Source organism: Aphis gossypii, chromosome 2 (assembly GCF_020184175.1).
Source record: "Aphis gossypii isolate Hap1 chromosome 2, ASM2018417v2, whole genome shotgun sequence".
Lineage (NCBI taxonomy): Eukaryota > Metazoa > Arthropoda > Insecta > Hemiptera > Aphididae > Aphis > Aphis gossypii.
Window position 1 is genome coordinate 24079326 of NC_065531.1, and position 16919 is coordinate 24096244.

Here is a 16919-nt window from a genome sequence, read left to right on the forward strand (position 1 = left end):
TAATAAATAAATAAAAATGTATTTGTATACAATATCATAAATAATATAATGTATTAATACTTTTAATTACCGTGTACAACAAAGTATCGTATTATGTATAATGAAGCAAATATTTCAAAAATAGATAACAAAATTAAAAGCTACATAACTCAAAATATACATAACAGCAAACGTTTATGCAATTTAGCGTTATTAATTTTGTAATACTCAACTATAATATAACAATAATAAAATAAAGCACTCGGGTACATAAAAAAAATATTATGTCATTACTTAAAAATATGATCATATCTTAACTTACAAAATAAATCACCTATGTCTATATTACAAACTAATATACCATTATTGATATAGAACCCTTAAAATAATTAAATATTTTCACTAAATTTAAAAATTAATAATCCATTACATTTTACCTAATTTTCTTGCAATAGTCTTAATAACAATAGTATTAGGATTTCGACTACAAAAAACAAATCAGTCATTGTTATTAAATTGTTTACTAATAAGTAATTACACAAGTGTACATTACATTATACAACATAAATACATCAAATTAACTTTTGTTTGAACAGTTAGTCCAAGTATAGGTAATATATGCAAAATAATGTTTAACCATTATTAAATAGTTATCAAACTAAAAATAATTTATATTATTTATTCTTTGGTCCACGTCAAAACGATGCCTTTGCCTAGGATCTCCAGGAACCATGGGTTTTCTGCGTGGATCATTTGGTACTGCCATCATTTGTGGACACATAATAGGTGGGGGCATATGCCTCATATCACTATCCATAGGGCGTGGTTGAAGTGGGTTAGGTGTTGGTAGAAGTGGAACACGAATAGCTGACGTACTAGTGTTCACATCTAGTGGTTTTCTAGGATCACGAGGAGCACTTTTTTGGGTTGTCACTGCTGGTCTAACAGTAACTGCACTAACAGTTGAAGGGACATTTTGAATAAATATTGGATCCTTTGCCGCTGTTATACTACGTCTAAGTCGTGGATCATCAATTCCCATCTACATAAAATAAGCATAAAAAAAATATTTTTTATTTTTTCATAATATATTTTTTTATTTTATAAAAAATTGAAATAATGTTTATTTTATTTACCGTAGGAGCAATTTTAGAGTAGTCGGGTACAGACACTTGGCATGGTAACATGTGATATTTCATTGGCGGATGACTATCAAGAGAAGCGTCTATCTCTGTAGCTGCTGCAACGGGAAATTGAAAAGGCAATTGTCTTAGATCTACGTCTGATTTTCCCAATTCCACAGCACAACTATCATTAGTAGTAGGGCTAGCAGGAGATTCTTCAATTATACTTTTTCTGTAATACCAAAATAATTGTATAAAGTATAGACTTAAAATTATGTGATGAAAATATACTTTTCTTGAATAGTTTCTTCAAAATTATAAGGCTGTTCCAAAGCTGGTAAATGAAATGGAGAAGGTTGATCTACTATTGGTGTTTTATCAACGCATGCTTTTATGGTATTTAGTAGTTTAGCCATATCATCACTTATAGTAATTTTATCAAGGTTAACCTAGTAAAATATAAATTATAAAATGTTAAACATCACAATAATTCATTAATTTAACTTTGTATTTAAAGAACTAATATGGCATAAAAATAAGTATCATCAAAAAGCTATAAAAATTATAATTTTTTAGACAACTATTTTATATAACAAATATATACTTGTTCAACTTTTGATGAGTTTGAATTAGATGGAGAATTTGTCGGCGATTGTTCTTTTTCTTCATTTTGTAAATTATTTAATTTATTATTTATTGGAGTAGAAACCGAATGCTCTGAAACATCACTTGAATACTGTTCTTCATGACCATAACGATCGTCACTCATATCTATTTCATTATACTATAAATAATTGGCATAAAAAAATTAATCAATATTAATATTAATTATATTATATTTATTATTAAAAAAATCAATTATACATTGTTTAACTTTTATTATTATCCATTTAAGAAATTAAATACACACACACACACACACACACACACACATATATAAGAGTATTTATATTTTAGAATATATTTTTAAACTTACATATTTTTGATGGACTTGAATTCGTTTTAAAAGTTCTACTTGTTTTTTTGGTAACGATTGATCTTTTACATCATTTTGAAATTTTTCTTCATCAATAACAAGATCTAAAATAAATTTAAAAATTAAATTATAAAACAATACTATATTATAATATGTTGATGCTCCTATTTAAAATTATAAAAGTATACATTATTAATTAATAAATGAATATTAAATTCTATGTTTAACAGCGTGATCTCACAACCCTCATTTTTTTGTATCTCCTTCCATCCCCAGAAAACATTTAGTACATATATTCAATCATTTTAAAGTGTTTATAAGTTTGATGAATTAAAATAAGTCATAACAATATTGCTTTGAAATTAAGTGAATACAATTTAAAATTAAGAAACCATATTGATAATTTGTTATTAAAATTAAGCATCAGATTAAACATCACAACAAGCCGTTTGACTGATCAGAAAATTGGCTCCTAAAAAACATTACGAATTATTATATTTATTAATATGATAATTTCATCATTTATATTAATCTTTAATGTGGCAGGTTATGCATTATATTGATATAATATGTTTGTTTTAAAAAAAAATATAAATAATAATTTTTTTTTCTTTTGGCGGCCCTTAGTTTTTATATAAATATGTAGATTGGCCTGTTAACAATAAAAATTTAGAGCACCTCAAATTTTACTAATTTAGTGATAAGTTATTTTATATTTTAACTTACCATTAAATTCATCATCATCGCTTAGATCATCTAATAAAGGTTGATCATTGGTCTGCATGGACAAGTCTTCTTTACGTTGTCGGTTTTTTTCTATTCTTTTTTCTTCGTGTCTTTCTTCTCTTTGTTTTTTCTTAATTTCTTTTTCTTGTTTTTGTCGTTCTTTACTATCTTTGTGTTTTTGATATTTTCTAGGTTTATATATTGAACGATTATTTTGAAGCATACTTGATACTTGTTCAGTATCGTTAATTTCACTAAAATCACATTCATACATTTTCATTAATATACATCGTCCAGTCTAATAATTTAACAAGAATTTTTATGAACTATCCCTCTAACTGTAAAATTTAAAATTAAATTGTTTTGAACTGATTATTGGTGTAGAAAAAAAATAATATTTAATATTATTACTATACAGTTTTTCAGAATTTATATTTTACCAACCCATCCACTCAAAACTCATTAAAATCTTTTATAGGACAATGGGAAATAATTTGCCACTAAAAAAATGTAATCTTGATGGTTCTGTTTCAGTAATTCATCAGTAGAGCGCGCCAACGTAAATGTCAATAAAACACTAAACTTAGAGTATTATAAACTATATATTTTTTTTTTTATTCATATATTTTCTGTATTTAGTTTTTAAACAAATTATAACCCTTTATAGGGTAATAGGAAATAATTTCCCACCAAAAAAATTAAAATCATGAAAGTTCTATTTCAGTTATTCAGGGGTCAGCAACCTTTTTGGTGTCAGGGGCCAAAAAATTAAAAAAATAATTGCACGGGCCATACACTATTTTATTTACAATTTATCAATTAACATAAATACATAATGTGGTATTCCATATTTTTATATTTATTTTAAATTTTAATCACAGGCCGCAGGTTGCCGACCCCTGCAGTAATTCATCAGTAAAGCGCGCCAATGCAAATGTTTATAAACACTTAACTTAGAAAATTCTATAATACATATATATTTTTTTTTATTAATTTCCTTTTTTTAGCTATTTCCTACACAATTTAAAATATTATTTTTTTTTCTAATGCCCATTAAAGGGTTACAGGAATTTGCTTTCATATTTTTAACTATTTAATATGAAAAATATTAAATTATTATGAATTAAAACTACCCAAGAGTTCTAGAAAAAAACTCTTCACCAAGCTAATAGTACAAGGGATGGATGAACTCAGTCTTCTTTAATCATATACTACTTATTTATTTATTAGTTGTGCTATTTAACTGTTGACCTACCACATTTTTTTTTTTTTAATTTTACATTATACTTACAAAGTGTCATCAACCATAGGCTCGTCTCGAGAAGGTGATGGCATAGGTGTACTACTGTTATTGTTATTATTATTAGCCTCTAAAAGAAAAATATAATGATTATTAAACATATTTAATCATTACATTAAAAATAATTATAAATTACCTAGATCTTCATCTGAATTTTTATCAGTGCTTTTTAATTCAGGAGGTACAGGTATTTGCATTTCCAATAATGATGGAATTTTACTCTTATCATTTTTAGATACAAAATTAATTTCGGAAGAGGGTGGTGGTTTTGGTTCTTCTTCAAAATTGTTCTGAAAATAAAATATCAATTATATATTATTTATATAGAATAAAACATGAATAGTAATTAAAAATTAAACATAATACATATAAAAAATATAAGAAAACAAAAATACCTTAAAATCTTCATTTTCATTTTCATACTCTGGTGGATCATAACGTAATTTTCCAAAAGACTAAAATATATACACATTTTAACATGTTAATAAATAATATTTTATTGTATAATTCATTAGATTATGTGTATATTATATTAAATCAATGTTATTGTTTACTAAATATTACCTTCAATAACTTTTTTTTTTGTTCTTCATCAAGTTTGGCATGGCTAAATCGACAATTTACACCTGAATAGCATTTCATACCAGTATGATAATATTTACAAGGAAATTCACTATGCATAAATGTACACCTATCCTCTTTACTACAACAATCCATTAAATAAAATTTGCACAGTTCCATTTTGCGACCATTTGGTTGTTGATGAGAATAAGTACAATTATTTTCCTATAAAACAAAATATTAACAATGAAATAAACAAAATTCAGTTTTTATATATATAATTTTATCAAATTTTACTTTAAGACATTTTCCTTGAAGAAAATATTGACAAACTTTTTCTTCATCTTCAGATCGTTTATTTTTCATACCAGAACCAGCAATCACCCGTCGCTTCATAGGCATACCTCTATTGCGTCTATCCATATCACCACTACCACCACCACCTCGTCTTCCTCTTCCTCTACGGCTAAAGTTATTCAAAGGACGAAATTCTTCTTCGTTTTCTATTAAAATGTATTAATTTTATAATGAATGATGTAATATAAAACATAAATGAATATAAAATTTGTTACAGTAATACACACAAAACTTTAGCTTTATAAATATAATAATACCATTTTTTTAAATGTGACAATCAACCCTTAAGTAATAAGTTAACAACACACATATTGCATGCATAAACTTGCATATTAATTTAAGTAACATAATTACTGGTAAAAAAATAAACTAAATAAATCTTACAATAATTATTCAAAGATTCTAATACAACTTATTAAAGATATTGTATGATATATAAGATTAAACAAAGTAATTTACCAAATTCTTGTGGAAATGACTCAAAATTGGATACGTCAGGACTATTGGTTCCTCTTACATATGACATTTCTTCATCATTACCAGCTTCAATAGGTTCCATTGGTGTGTCATTATTTTTTCTTCTATTAAACAAGCCCTATAATTAAAAAAATAATAAAATAAAATACAAACATTTGAAGCCATTATTAACACAATTGCTTACATTTTGATTATTTCTCAACATAGGTTGTTCTTTTTCATCGCTCTGATCAAATCTACGTCTCTTACGTCTAGGTCTATCATCATCCATATTTTGATAGCTAACATCTCTTTTCATTATAACCCCTTTATTTCTAGGAAACCTATCTCTGGATCTATTGTTATTAAATCCAGAAAAATTTTTATGTAAAGGAGCATGTATCATATTTTGTTGATGAGACGACTGTTGAGGTCTTTGCTCCTAATATAATATAAACAAAAAAAAATTATAATATTATAATACAATAAATTATAGTCTAATTTATTGCTTACCATATCCCACGAAGGTTCAAAATTTTTTTCTTTTGTACCTTCTCCAACACAATTTGCTTTAGATGCTTTAGGCTCTGTATTTTGTTCAGTTGATTCAGCCATTTCATTATCATCTTCTTCATCAAAAATCTCTCCATCCTCAAGGTCTTCGTCGACCTCATTTTCGCAACCATTACCATTACTAAAACAATAGAAAATATCTATTTTAACTATAAAATTATTATTAGTAGTATTTATTAGTTTTCTATTTAAAACATTTATATAGATACAATTAAATGTAATCTAACAATTTAAAAAAAAAACAGTATCAGGAACTACTATAAAGAAACAATACTAATCTACCTAAATACAAGAAAAAATTCTAGCTTTTATTTATTTGATGTTAATTAATTCATTATTATTTTATAAAAATGTTTCTATAGAATTATATATATTTAAATAAGTTTAAAATTAATTATTAGTAATAAGTCAACTATTTCCTTTGGAATTATACTTCAATATTTTCTAAGAATTCAATAAAGATAATTTGTTCACCAAAATACCTACTAGGTAATACTAATAATTAATAATCTTAATTGATGGCTACTTAAATATAAGATAGTTATAATTATTAATGTATAGGTAGGTAAGTAAAAGAGATAAATTAGTTAATAGTTTTTTTGCTTTGAGTTAATATCTTTAATAAGTACTCTACTATAAATATACTTTAGTTGAAGTTATTTTTAAAGTTAATGTCGTTTTACTATATAAAATACTATTAATTATAAATTCAAATTATTTCTTAGTATTTAATTATTTTAATTCTGTAATCATATAGTTTTATTGGGAATTAACGAAAAATGTATAAAACAATATATTTTTTAATTAATTTATTTTATTTTATTTACTATTTATAAAAATAATACGAAATAATTTTTTTTTTTTTATGTAGGTAATGTTACTTTTATTAAAGTTTCAATACAAATAATTGAGATTTAAAATTAATTATGCCGAAAGAAAATTTAAATATGCGATATTTAAATTTACGAAAAAGATTTTCGTAAAAATGAAATATTTTTATTATCGATTGAAAAAAATAATATTATTTTTTTACATAATATGTAAATCTATAAAATAAACACCGAGATATTATAACCAAAATCTGAATTATCTATATACCTATAATACGCTTAAATTGAAAATTATTTTTATAATTTCGGATAGTTAAAGACACAATGGGTACAATATTAAATTTTGGTATAGTTCAAATATGTACAACCACAAAAAATAAGATCAATACTCTATAGACTATAATCTACATTTACATAAATCGTTTGAAATTTAATTAGGTAAATTACTCTAATTTTAAATTTTAAATGATTTTAAAAAATAAGCTTCTATTAAAATTGGGCGAAGTTAATTTTATGTATTCTTACTAGAGCAATTTTTTTTCCATTTTAATATTCTGCCGATTAATGATTTAATTACAATCTTTTTTAATTTCATCAAATAAATAAACAAACATACGTAGTTACTGCATTTGAGTCTTTTTTAACTATTTTAGTTTAAACACTAATGTTAGGACAATATAATATATAATTCAAATATAGTATAAACTATAAATAAAAAACTATTGAAAATGAAATAAACATTACAGTAAATCGGAAAAAATTTGTACCTACGTAATATTAAATAAAAATAAAATACAATTGTATGGATAAATAAATGAGATATATCGATAAAAAAAAGAACAAATGATTTAAGTATTTCTAATAAACCACATAATACACAAAATATCATTTTTAATAGGTACGCCTACTAATACAAAACAATTTTCGGAATCATTTAACATGTTGTTATATTAATTATAAATATCTAAGATTTTAGTTTTAAGCTAATAAAATAATAGATAAATGAAGTATAATAAGTCATAATGTTTTTACACGAATATGTAATAATATTAATACGCAATATTAGTAAAACCATCGACCAGTTTTATCCATTAAGATACCTACTGCATAATACTGAAAATCACGATTTAATGACCGACACAGGTTCAATAAAAATATAAAATGGCAACAACGCAATTTACTATGTGCAGTGTGCACTGAAATAATCCATTAAATCGACTTTTGAAGTTCTTTAGTTTTAACGCATTACACAAAATATGCACTTTACACTTTGGCCAATTATGATATATTGTTTACGTGGGCAGAGTATGGCGTTATACGTAAGGAATTTCATGAAATAAAAGAACAGCTATTATTCTAGTTTCGCTTCGACAATTTCAATGAATATAATTCCTACGAAATAGAAATCAGAATTTACCATAAGTTGTCTGTATGATATAAAAAAATGTCAAGATCATAATTCATATTGTATAGTAAAAAATATATAACACTACTGCATTGAAATATTATTGAAGATAAAATTTTCGAGAATTTAATGAGCGAACTACTACATAACTATGATAAATAAAATAAGCATACAAATAAATAAAATATACTATATAGATAATACTATGTACTTTCAAATCGAAACAAGAGATCATCTGATCAAATATAGGACACGATGAGTCATTACTATACCTAAGTTGCATGCATTGATTACCTATTTTAATAAAAAAAACTAACTTAATAATTATATATCGGGAATAATCTATTATTTAGAGAGCGAAAGTATAGATGAATAAAAAAGCAAATGAAATAGGTTCTTGAGTACGGCTGAAAGTAATATAATATAATATAATAACGTGAAGTCAAGAATATTAAAAAATAATTTATTATTTAAAAAATTTAAGTTTTATCGGTTTATAATATTAATATTGCATTATTATAGTAATAATTATGATGTTATTATGTTATTATACTGATACCTTAGAACAATTTGTTGGTCTAATACCATCATGGTGTGTATATCTAATAATCAAATATGATATGATTCAATTATTATATTATTGTAATGGGATCTCGGTGCAATTTATCATATTTACCGTCATCGTTGTTATTTAACAACAACAACAACAACAATATCATAACACCGGCGATTGCGAAATTTCGATTGATGTGGCTTGTCGGCAATAAAATTAACGAAAAAAAAAAAAAATTCTAGACAATATATATGTTAAATTCGTGTTACAAATATTAACAAATCGATATTACATCATATGACGTATAATCACATTATAATGATAAAATAATTACTATTATTAATGTGAGAGTACGAATATAATATAATATTATCGATATACTAAAAAATGGGAAGAGTACGCGAAATTATGGTGGCGTGATGATTGTCGTGGACGCGGCTCGGGAAGCAGCACATTATTACACGGCCGACGAGGATATCGGCGCGCAATAGATCTTCGCGCGAATCGGGGTGATCGGGGCTGGGCCCCCCCTCAGTCGGCGTAGCGGGCCAGAAACGGAAAAAATATTTTTACCACAATTACCACGGTAGGGGCGTCGCGCCGGCGGCGTAGGAGCAGCTGTCTGTCGCGATTTAACCTGCGAAGAAAGAGGGTACCTACGGTTGTTATGTAACACATATACATATATAGTGTATCTACGTACTGTACCGTAGTTGCGCGCGCGCGCGAGAGACAGAGACGGAAAATTACGATCATTACAATAATAATAATAATAATAATAATATTAGTATTAACAATGAAATAGCGTAGTAGTAGTGATAGTAGTAGTAGTGGAATATTATTAGAAAGGTATGAGAAGAACTCGCGCCATTGGAAACAAAGCGGAAGAGAGAAACGGGCCGAGACAGAGTGAACGATTTCGTTTTATCGCAGTGGGGTAGGAGGGCGCGGCTAGGAGTTTCACAACAACGAACACGGATACAGTGTACACAATATATGTATACATATAAATATATACTTATATATATATATATATATATATATAATTGATACACGTATATGCCGCAAACTCGTACTGAGAAACAAAAAACAAGATGGCGGCGTCCAATCGATGCGCAAACCGATGGACGAAGAAGCCAGCAGAAACTACAGAAATGTATATCGGTTTTTGATTATTTACCTTCGGCCGTTTTTAAAAAGCTTGGAATTGATTTTCCGTTTCGTCGCGAAACCAACGAGATATCCTGGTCGATAAAATAAAAAAACTTACACGTTATTACTTCATCATATTATCCAAAACCCAAAAACCATAGGTATTAGGTACTTTGTTCCTGATACTGCAGATAAGTAGTTATACTGTATGGTTACGATAACCGAGAATGTGAAGCTCATTAGTAATATAAATAAATATAAATATAAATTATATATTATATATGTATGTATATATGTATATATTATGTAAAAAAAAATCGTTTCCCCTGATTAAAGGGCGCATCTTATTGACTTTTTTTTATTGATTACTGCACCTTTCATCGAGTAAATTTGGCCCGTCAATATTGGTGACAAGGGCCATTTTATTGGAAGCTGTTTCGACGCTTTGTTTGAGGACAGATTACCGAATGTACGTCATTTATTCGGTTCGACAAAAAAAAAAAATTCTTTTCAAACGTAATTACGAAAATTTAACACTTTGTACACTTAAGTTAAATAATTTATATTTATGATTTTGGACTTCTGGATAGTTAGATGATTATTTATTACAATGTTTTAATATAATATTGTTTCTACTACTTATTATTTAGTACTGTTTACTATTTAAATGCAGGCATCTTGAACATTCGACAATACAATCGATGCACAAACATTGGGCAGAGTTCCGACTTTTACGCGGCTTCACTTAAAATGTCGGTCGGTGCTCGGTCGGTCCGTCCTTGGTAGCCGCGGAATGCTGCGTTCACCACCGCGCGCGCACACAACGCCAGCGGACGACGGCGGCGGCGGCGGCGTCGTTCCTGTCTAGACGGGCGGGGCCGACGGTACTACAATGAGAACGGGTCGACGAGTCGTCTCTCCGCCCCGCGCACCCATAAACCATGGAGGAACGGCTGTGTCGAGGACCCCACAGCGACGTTGCCAAGTTTGCGGGTCACGCGTTAGAACGGCTTGAATTCGATCCGTCCGTTAGATAGCGCTCTTTCTGTTAGAAATGAAATTTGCATTCCGGAGTCCGGACTCCGGACGCCATCAGTCATCACCACAATACCACATTGATCACAATCGAAAAACCCATTGGCCATTACCTGAGTAATGTACGTGGGTACAAAAAAATTCGAATTGAAATTTTCTTGAAATTAGTAACTCGATTATGTTTATCGCGTAATGCTGAATGTGGGATTCACATCAATTTTGAAAACCTCTGACAGTATAACAGGTCAAAGTAGTCGTTTTTCGATTATTCGTGGCTTTGTCCGAGGCCGACAACCAATAATATTATTATTTAATGTTGTTATACGTTAATCAAATTGTTACATATAGTAGAGATGATCCCCCCTATCATAGGACTTCATGTTCTGCTATATCGCACCATGTTCTTAGCAAAATTTAAATTCAAGACGTTTCGATAAATTTTTCATTGCCCAATAGTTAAATCGAATAATGATAATATGATAAAATATTTGGCCTATCCTCCCCCCACATAGTACACACAAACATGATGTCTTCTACGATTTGCGACACGTGGTTAATATAACAGGTGTGCGGGTAACAAATGTTATGTAAGTCACGCACTCTCGCGTGTTCACTGTGATGTACTGATGTACCTTCATAGATTAAAAAAGGTCTTTTATTAGTTATTATCTAGTATCTACGTAGTTATGACTGACGTCCATACCGACTCCATTATTACGTCCGCCTTTCCGAATTTCGTCAATTAATTATCATACGACGTAATATATACTATAATAATACTCAACAATTATCGAGTACCTAAGTACTATGCCTACGATCGAGATACCCACCAAAACCAAATACAAGTGAACACACGATACATTGACCGAGTTTATGGTCATCCGCTCATTGCCTGCTTTATTGAATTTTGGTAATAATTTTAAAAGATAATATCTATGAAGATTTAACATATCAGTTTTATATTTTACTTATTTTAAACATTATAGGTACAATGTATAAAACTAAATCGACATTAACTGTTTTGAGACAATATTTAAATAAAATGATATGTTATATCTTATATAATATTATATTATATTATATTATGGGTGATCAGGTGATTATTATTCAAGGTTACTAGAAAACAGATAAAAAACGATTTGGCATCAATGTTAAGCATGGGCCACAGAAAGAAAATAAATTGTGCCACTCGTATGTGTTGTCTTCGTCTTAGGTCCTCACACACTGCAGCGGTGGCGGTAAATTGTGTCCGGATATCCGGAATCACAACTCATTTTAAGTCTTGCGATGAGCATAATCGAGATACTTCGATTATTGAATAAATCAATTATATTATTATCGAATGATATTTTTTCGATAACGGAACACATTTGTAATCACCAAAAATGTAGAAACTAATTATCACTGAAAAATTTAGATTTTATGAATTTTTCACAGTAATTTAAATATTTTTTAAATTTAGTTTTTATTTTATTAATAATTAGTTCCCTATCTATGTATATTTATTATTTATAAACCTGCAAAAGTATTTTATTAAAAATTAAAATGTTTAAATAAATTTATAAGGCATCGAATGTTTTCTATTATTCAGTAGGCATAATATAAATAATAATAACTAACAGTTTAATGTTTATTGTATAGTAAAAAATTGTATTTTTACCAATTAAATAGGATTATTTAAAAGTTTGATTTCAAAAGTTTCAAAACATTTCGATTATTTTGATCGAGTGATCTCTTTCGAAAATGGCAATATCTTGTTTATAATATTTATATATTTTACAATATTATTATTAAACATTTCGAATGATTATTTCGAGTGATATCTCGATTATGAAAATGTCTCGATTACTGTCTTAATCATTAGATTATGCACATCACTAATTTTAACGCTATCACCACCACAACCCCCGCTTTCACTGCAGCGTGTGAGCACCTTTACAAACATATAGGATAAAACACAATTGAGTTCAATATTTTAACATTTACAAATTCGGGTATTTATATACTATAGAGTAAATTAACCTACTCGAATGTTTATTCTTTGTAGTTATCGGCCTTTAAGACCATTCTGACAAACATAATATACTATGCTGTCTTTCCTTAAGGCTTATTCATACCTTTAGGTAGCTAAAAGTCGCGTGATATTACTTAATCAGTGTCCGACACTAACTGGTCTCCCACCTCAATCTTGGTCATCCTATTGGTTATTATATTATTATTAATTCCGGTTTCCCGATTATAACAAAAGTATTAAGATTTTTTTACTTTTGATCCAAGTACCTACTGATTAGAGTAATTTTTTATGCCAGAAATCATACCCACTTTGAAGCATTTTACTGTCCTAAAAGTGATTACGCAGACATGCAGAAAAAAAGACACATCATTATAAAATAAATATACAAAAATATGCAAAATTAATTTTCACCCATTGCACTAATAGATTCATAAAGCTCAAATTTGAATTTATGTCTTACCTAGCAACCTAGCAATTTTTTTTAACTAATCAACAGGTATAAATATAAAATGCATATAATTCTAGTCCCTATACTAACGACTTGAGACAAATAAAAACATGCAGGTGGATAACATGGATGGTTCAAAATTATTTGATCTTTCTGTAGTCTATTCTCAATATTGAAAAACATTTAACAAAAGACATTATTGGAACAGTTGTTGAAAAGAATACGTAATACAATATAATATAGCCATTTATATAATAATACTATATAGCCAGGGGTCGGCAACCTTTTTGGTGTCAGGGGCCAAAAATAAAAAAAAAAAATTTTCACGGGCCATACACTTTATTTTATTTGTAGTTTATCAACTAACATAAATACATAATGTAGTATTCCATATTTTTACACTAATTATATATTGTAATCGCGGGTCGCATAAAATCGCTTTATACGCGACTATGGGTTGCCGAGTGCCGACCCCTGCTATACACAATACAGTATACCTACAGTATGTCCCAAAAGTCCTGCAGTATCACCCTATATCGCTATGAAAATCAACATATTAAAACACAGTTTTTTTACAGTACCAAGTATGGAAATTCTGATTGAATGGCATAAAATTCAATATTTTTCTTTATTCAAAAATTGTCAAAAAAAATTTTTATGCATTTAAAAATTTTAAATTTCTATTGAACATATTTTTTAAAACAGTTAAAAAAAAAATATTAAAATTGATTAAAAATTAATCAAGTTAGAGTAAGTTATGTTTTTGAATAATTGTAAATATACTTACAAATGTACCTATAGGTAAGGTTAACTATTTTAACTATTTATTTGTTTATAACTATTTTATCAAATAAGTAAAATATATTATTTTATCTTTCAAAAATAAAAAATATCTTAATATAAATAAAAATTATAGTAGTTTTTACAGATGTTATATGGGGGCAACCTCTACTCAGATTTTAATACATTATACCACTCTGCAATTTTAATGGATTTCCGCTTACTTACGTAGACTCGTTCGAGTCGTATTCGTATCCATTTCCAGATGTCAGAGCAAGGCTCTTTTCAAAAATTACTATAGATGATTCTACTCTTCTAAATATTTTACTGGATTTCAACTTTGTATCGTTCATTATCGATATTTATCAAATCAAATTGTTTTTTTATGCGGTGTATGTATTTATTTAAATTGAGATCATTTAGATTTTAAATTCAGCAATGTAAAATAAATTCACAGAAATAACTATCTACAGTGGCACAAGAAAAAAAAATATCAAGGGAAATGTCCTTTTGACCACTCAGTACCCATTTTTAGACGCCATTGTTAACTATTATGAGAATATCAGGCTTATACCGAATACCGCCTAGGTTATTCTTTCTTAGAGCCTAACCCTAACCACCAAAGTACCAAACGTACAACGTTGACCGTTTAAAGTTATCAGACTAAGTACTGTTTAAAATTCGTTAAGACCTATGATGGAAAAAAAATTAAAACAATAGTCATACATTAAAACAAAATTTGTATAAAAGTGCGACAAGTTTCACTTAAAAATATGATCCGAAATGTTACAGCTGTTTAATAATCGGTTGTAGACCAGTTACGCACAACCTTTTTTGATCCACGACCCCCAAAATTATTTATTTTGTATAACACCATAAAATAATATACCACCGCCCTGGTTGCGCCACTGATAGTACCTAATACCTATATAACTTATGAGGTGTAAAATTATTGGAGACCCCTTAATACAATTTCGCAACACCCAGGTTGCGCACCACTGTTGTAGGGTTCACGCTGTGCAGTGGATCATGGTTATTATGTTATGTATAAACGGATTGAATGCTAAAGGTCTCAAATTCAAATAGTAATAATATGGCCCATTGAAACGGAACAGCAACGCCACAGTGGTGACTGGTAAGGTAGTAGGTAGAGATAGAACTGTTCAAAGGCTTAAGTTATTAGTGTTGAGATTGAAAAATTATTAATTAATTATTAATCTATTCTGTGATAGTACTATCTTTAATTTTGGTGATACTTTACCAACCAACCGTAGGGCGTGGCAGTGTCACATAACTAAAGTCTTGTACCTACGACCTACCTATTGATCGGCTTACAATACTCACATCATGATAAAATCATTTTTATTATTATTTATATATATTATATTATACATTATATATTTATGTATTATTTATTTTATCTTGGCTCACATGTTATGTGACTATCTCTGCTATAGAAAAAAAACTATTAATTAAGTATAAACCACACCATAAAACCCAGTCCGAAGCTCGACCACTGGCTGACCGACCTTTTATTTTCATTCGTCATCTGAGCCAACAATTAATGCGATTCATATTATGTTATACATGTAACCTTGTTCTGTGATAACTGATAATATATATTATGTTAATATAACGCCATCTCGGTTTTTGATAATAACATCTACCTTCATCATTTCATTTCTGCTATAAAGTGTGATTGTGCGATTAAAATAATATAAATAATGGGTTTAACTGGAGATTTAATGATTTAAACATTTTAATAATTAATATTGATCTATAAACATTTAATTTGTAATTTTTAAGTTGTAATAATAAGTACTAGATCCAATTTTATATTTACTTATAATATGTATTATATATATTTTTATAAAATACTTTTTAAGGGATATTATCCTTATTATAATACATGCATTTTTTAATAATTCAAAAACTATACTCATCAGTTATCAGAACTTATATGTTTAAATATATCAACATTTTCATGAATTTACCTGTTTATAGTGTTTATAGTAATTTATAATAAAAAAAATTAGTTATTATTTAAATAAAAATTAAGCTTGGTATTGCCATAAAATACTCCTTTAATAGTTAATACCGCTACCTAAATACTTAGTTGAAAATATTTTCATCATAACTAATTTAAAATTTCAAAAATTATACTCGTAAAAAAATTGAGTTGAGCATGCATATAGTGAATCCTTTATATATATATTGTATATAATATTCGATATTTTGAAAATTTATAAATGGCACCAAACGGTGCAGGTGTTCGAAGAACAGCGCCTTGAAGTATGCTTACGTCTCAACCTTCGATATTATCTCACAGAATATAAAAATATCATGATATCCTTATTGCAAACAAAGGAAACGGTTGTTTCTCACATTGGCGTCCAATCGACATCTAAAACCTAGGCTCTAAGGGCTAAATTGGTACGTTTTTACTGCAGACGCAGCACTAGTCTAGACTAGTACCTATAGTGCGTCCGGAGCAGGGAGTACTGCGATATTTGCCAACATGCTGCGTTAAATTTAAGTAGAAAAACAATGACATATAAAATGCATATATGCAGAGAAAACGAATTCCTTAAGATTTGATTTAAGCCTTTTAATATACAGACTTTGATTAATGTTAGGTATTTATTAAGTT

The 16919-nt window shown here is 28.0% G+C and overlaps 1 protein-coding gene across 7 annotated transcripts; it reads right to left on the bottom strand.

The window, feature by feature from the left end:
• On the bottom strand, positions 1–10851 carry LOC114130676 (uncharacterized protein PF3D7_1120600-like). 7 transcript variants are annotated; one of them, XM_050200118.1, is made up of 16 exons: positions 10367–10723; positions 10021–10084; positions 5993–6173; positions 5685–5921; positions 5483–5618; positions 4964–5169; positions 4670–4891; positions 4501–4560; positions 4242–4395; positions 4097–4175; positions 2806–3059; positions 2080–2183; positions 1708–1887; positions 1395–1552; positions 1116–1335; positions 1–1021 (listed from the first exon to the last, which is right to left on the bottom strand). In XM_050200118.1, the coding sequence occupies exons 1-16, from the start codon at positions 10371–10373 to the stop codon at positions 638–640; spliced, it is 2646 nt and encodes an 881-aa protein (XP_050056075.1). In that variant the 5' UTR covers positions 10374–10723; the 3' UTR covers positions 1–637. The 7 variants fall into 7 exon arrangements, with proteins under 7 accessions (XP_050056075.1, XP_050056074.1, XP_027851497.2 ...); XM_050200117.1 differs by lacking the exons at positions 10021–10084; positions 10367–10723 and adding exons at positions 8847–8889; positions 8964–9734; XM_027995696.2 differs by lacking the exon at positions 10021–10084 and having other exon boundaries at positions 10653–10851.
• Positions 10852–16919: the final 6068 nt, after the last annotated feature.

Excerpts from the sequence above, each read along its gene's own strand:
- LOC114130676 (XM_050200117.1), bottom strand. The coding sequence starts at position 9,006 with ATGATATTGTTGTTGTTGTTGTTGTTAAATAACAACGATGACG. Across the intron at positions 5,922-5,992 it reads TTGAACCTTCGTGGGATATG|GAGCAAAGACCTCAACAGTC; the intron begins GTAAGCAATAAA and ends ATATTATATTAG. Across the intron at positions 1,022-1,115 it reads ACTCTAAAATTGCTCCTACG|ATGGGAATTGATGATCCACG; the intron begins GTAAATAAAATA and ends TATTTTATGTAG.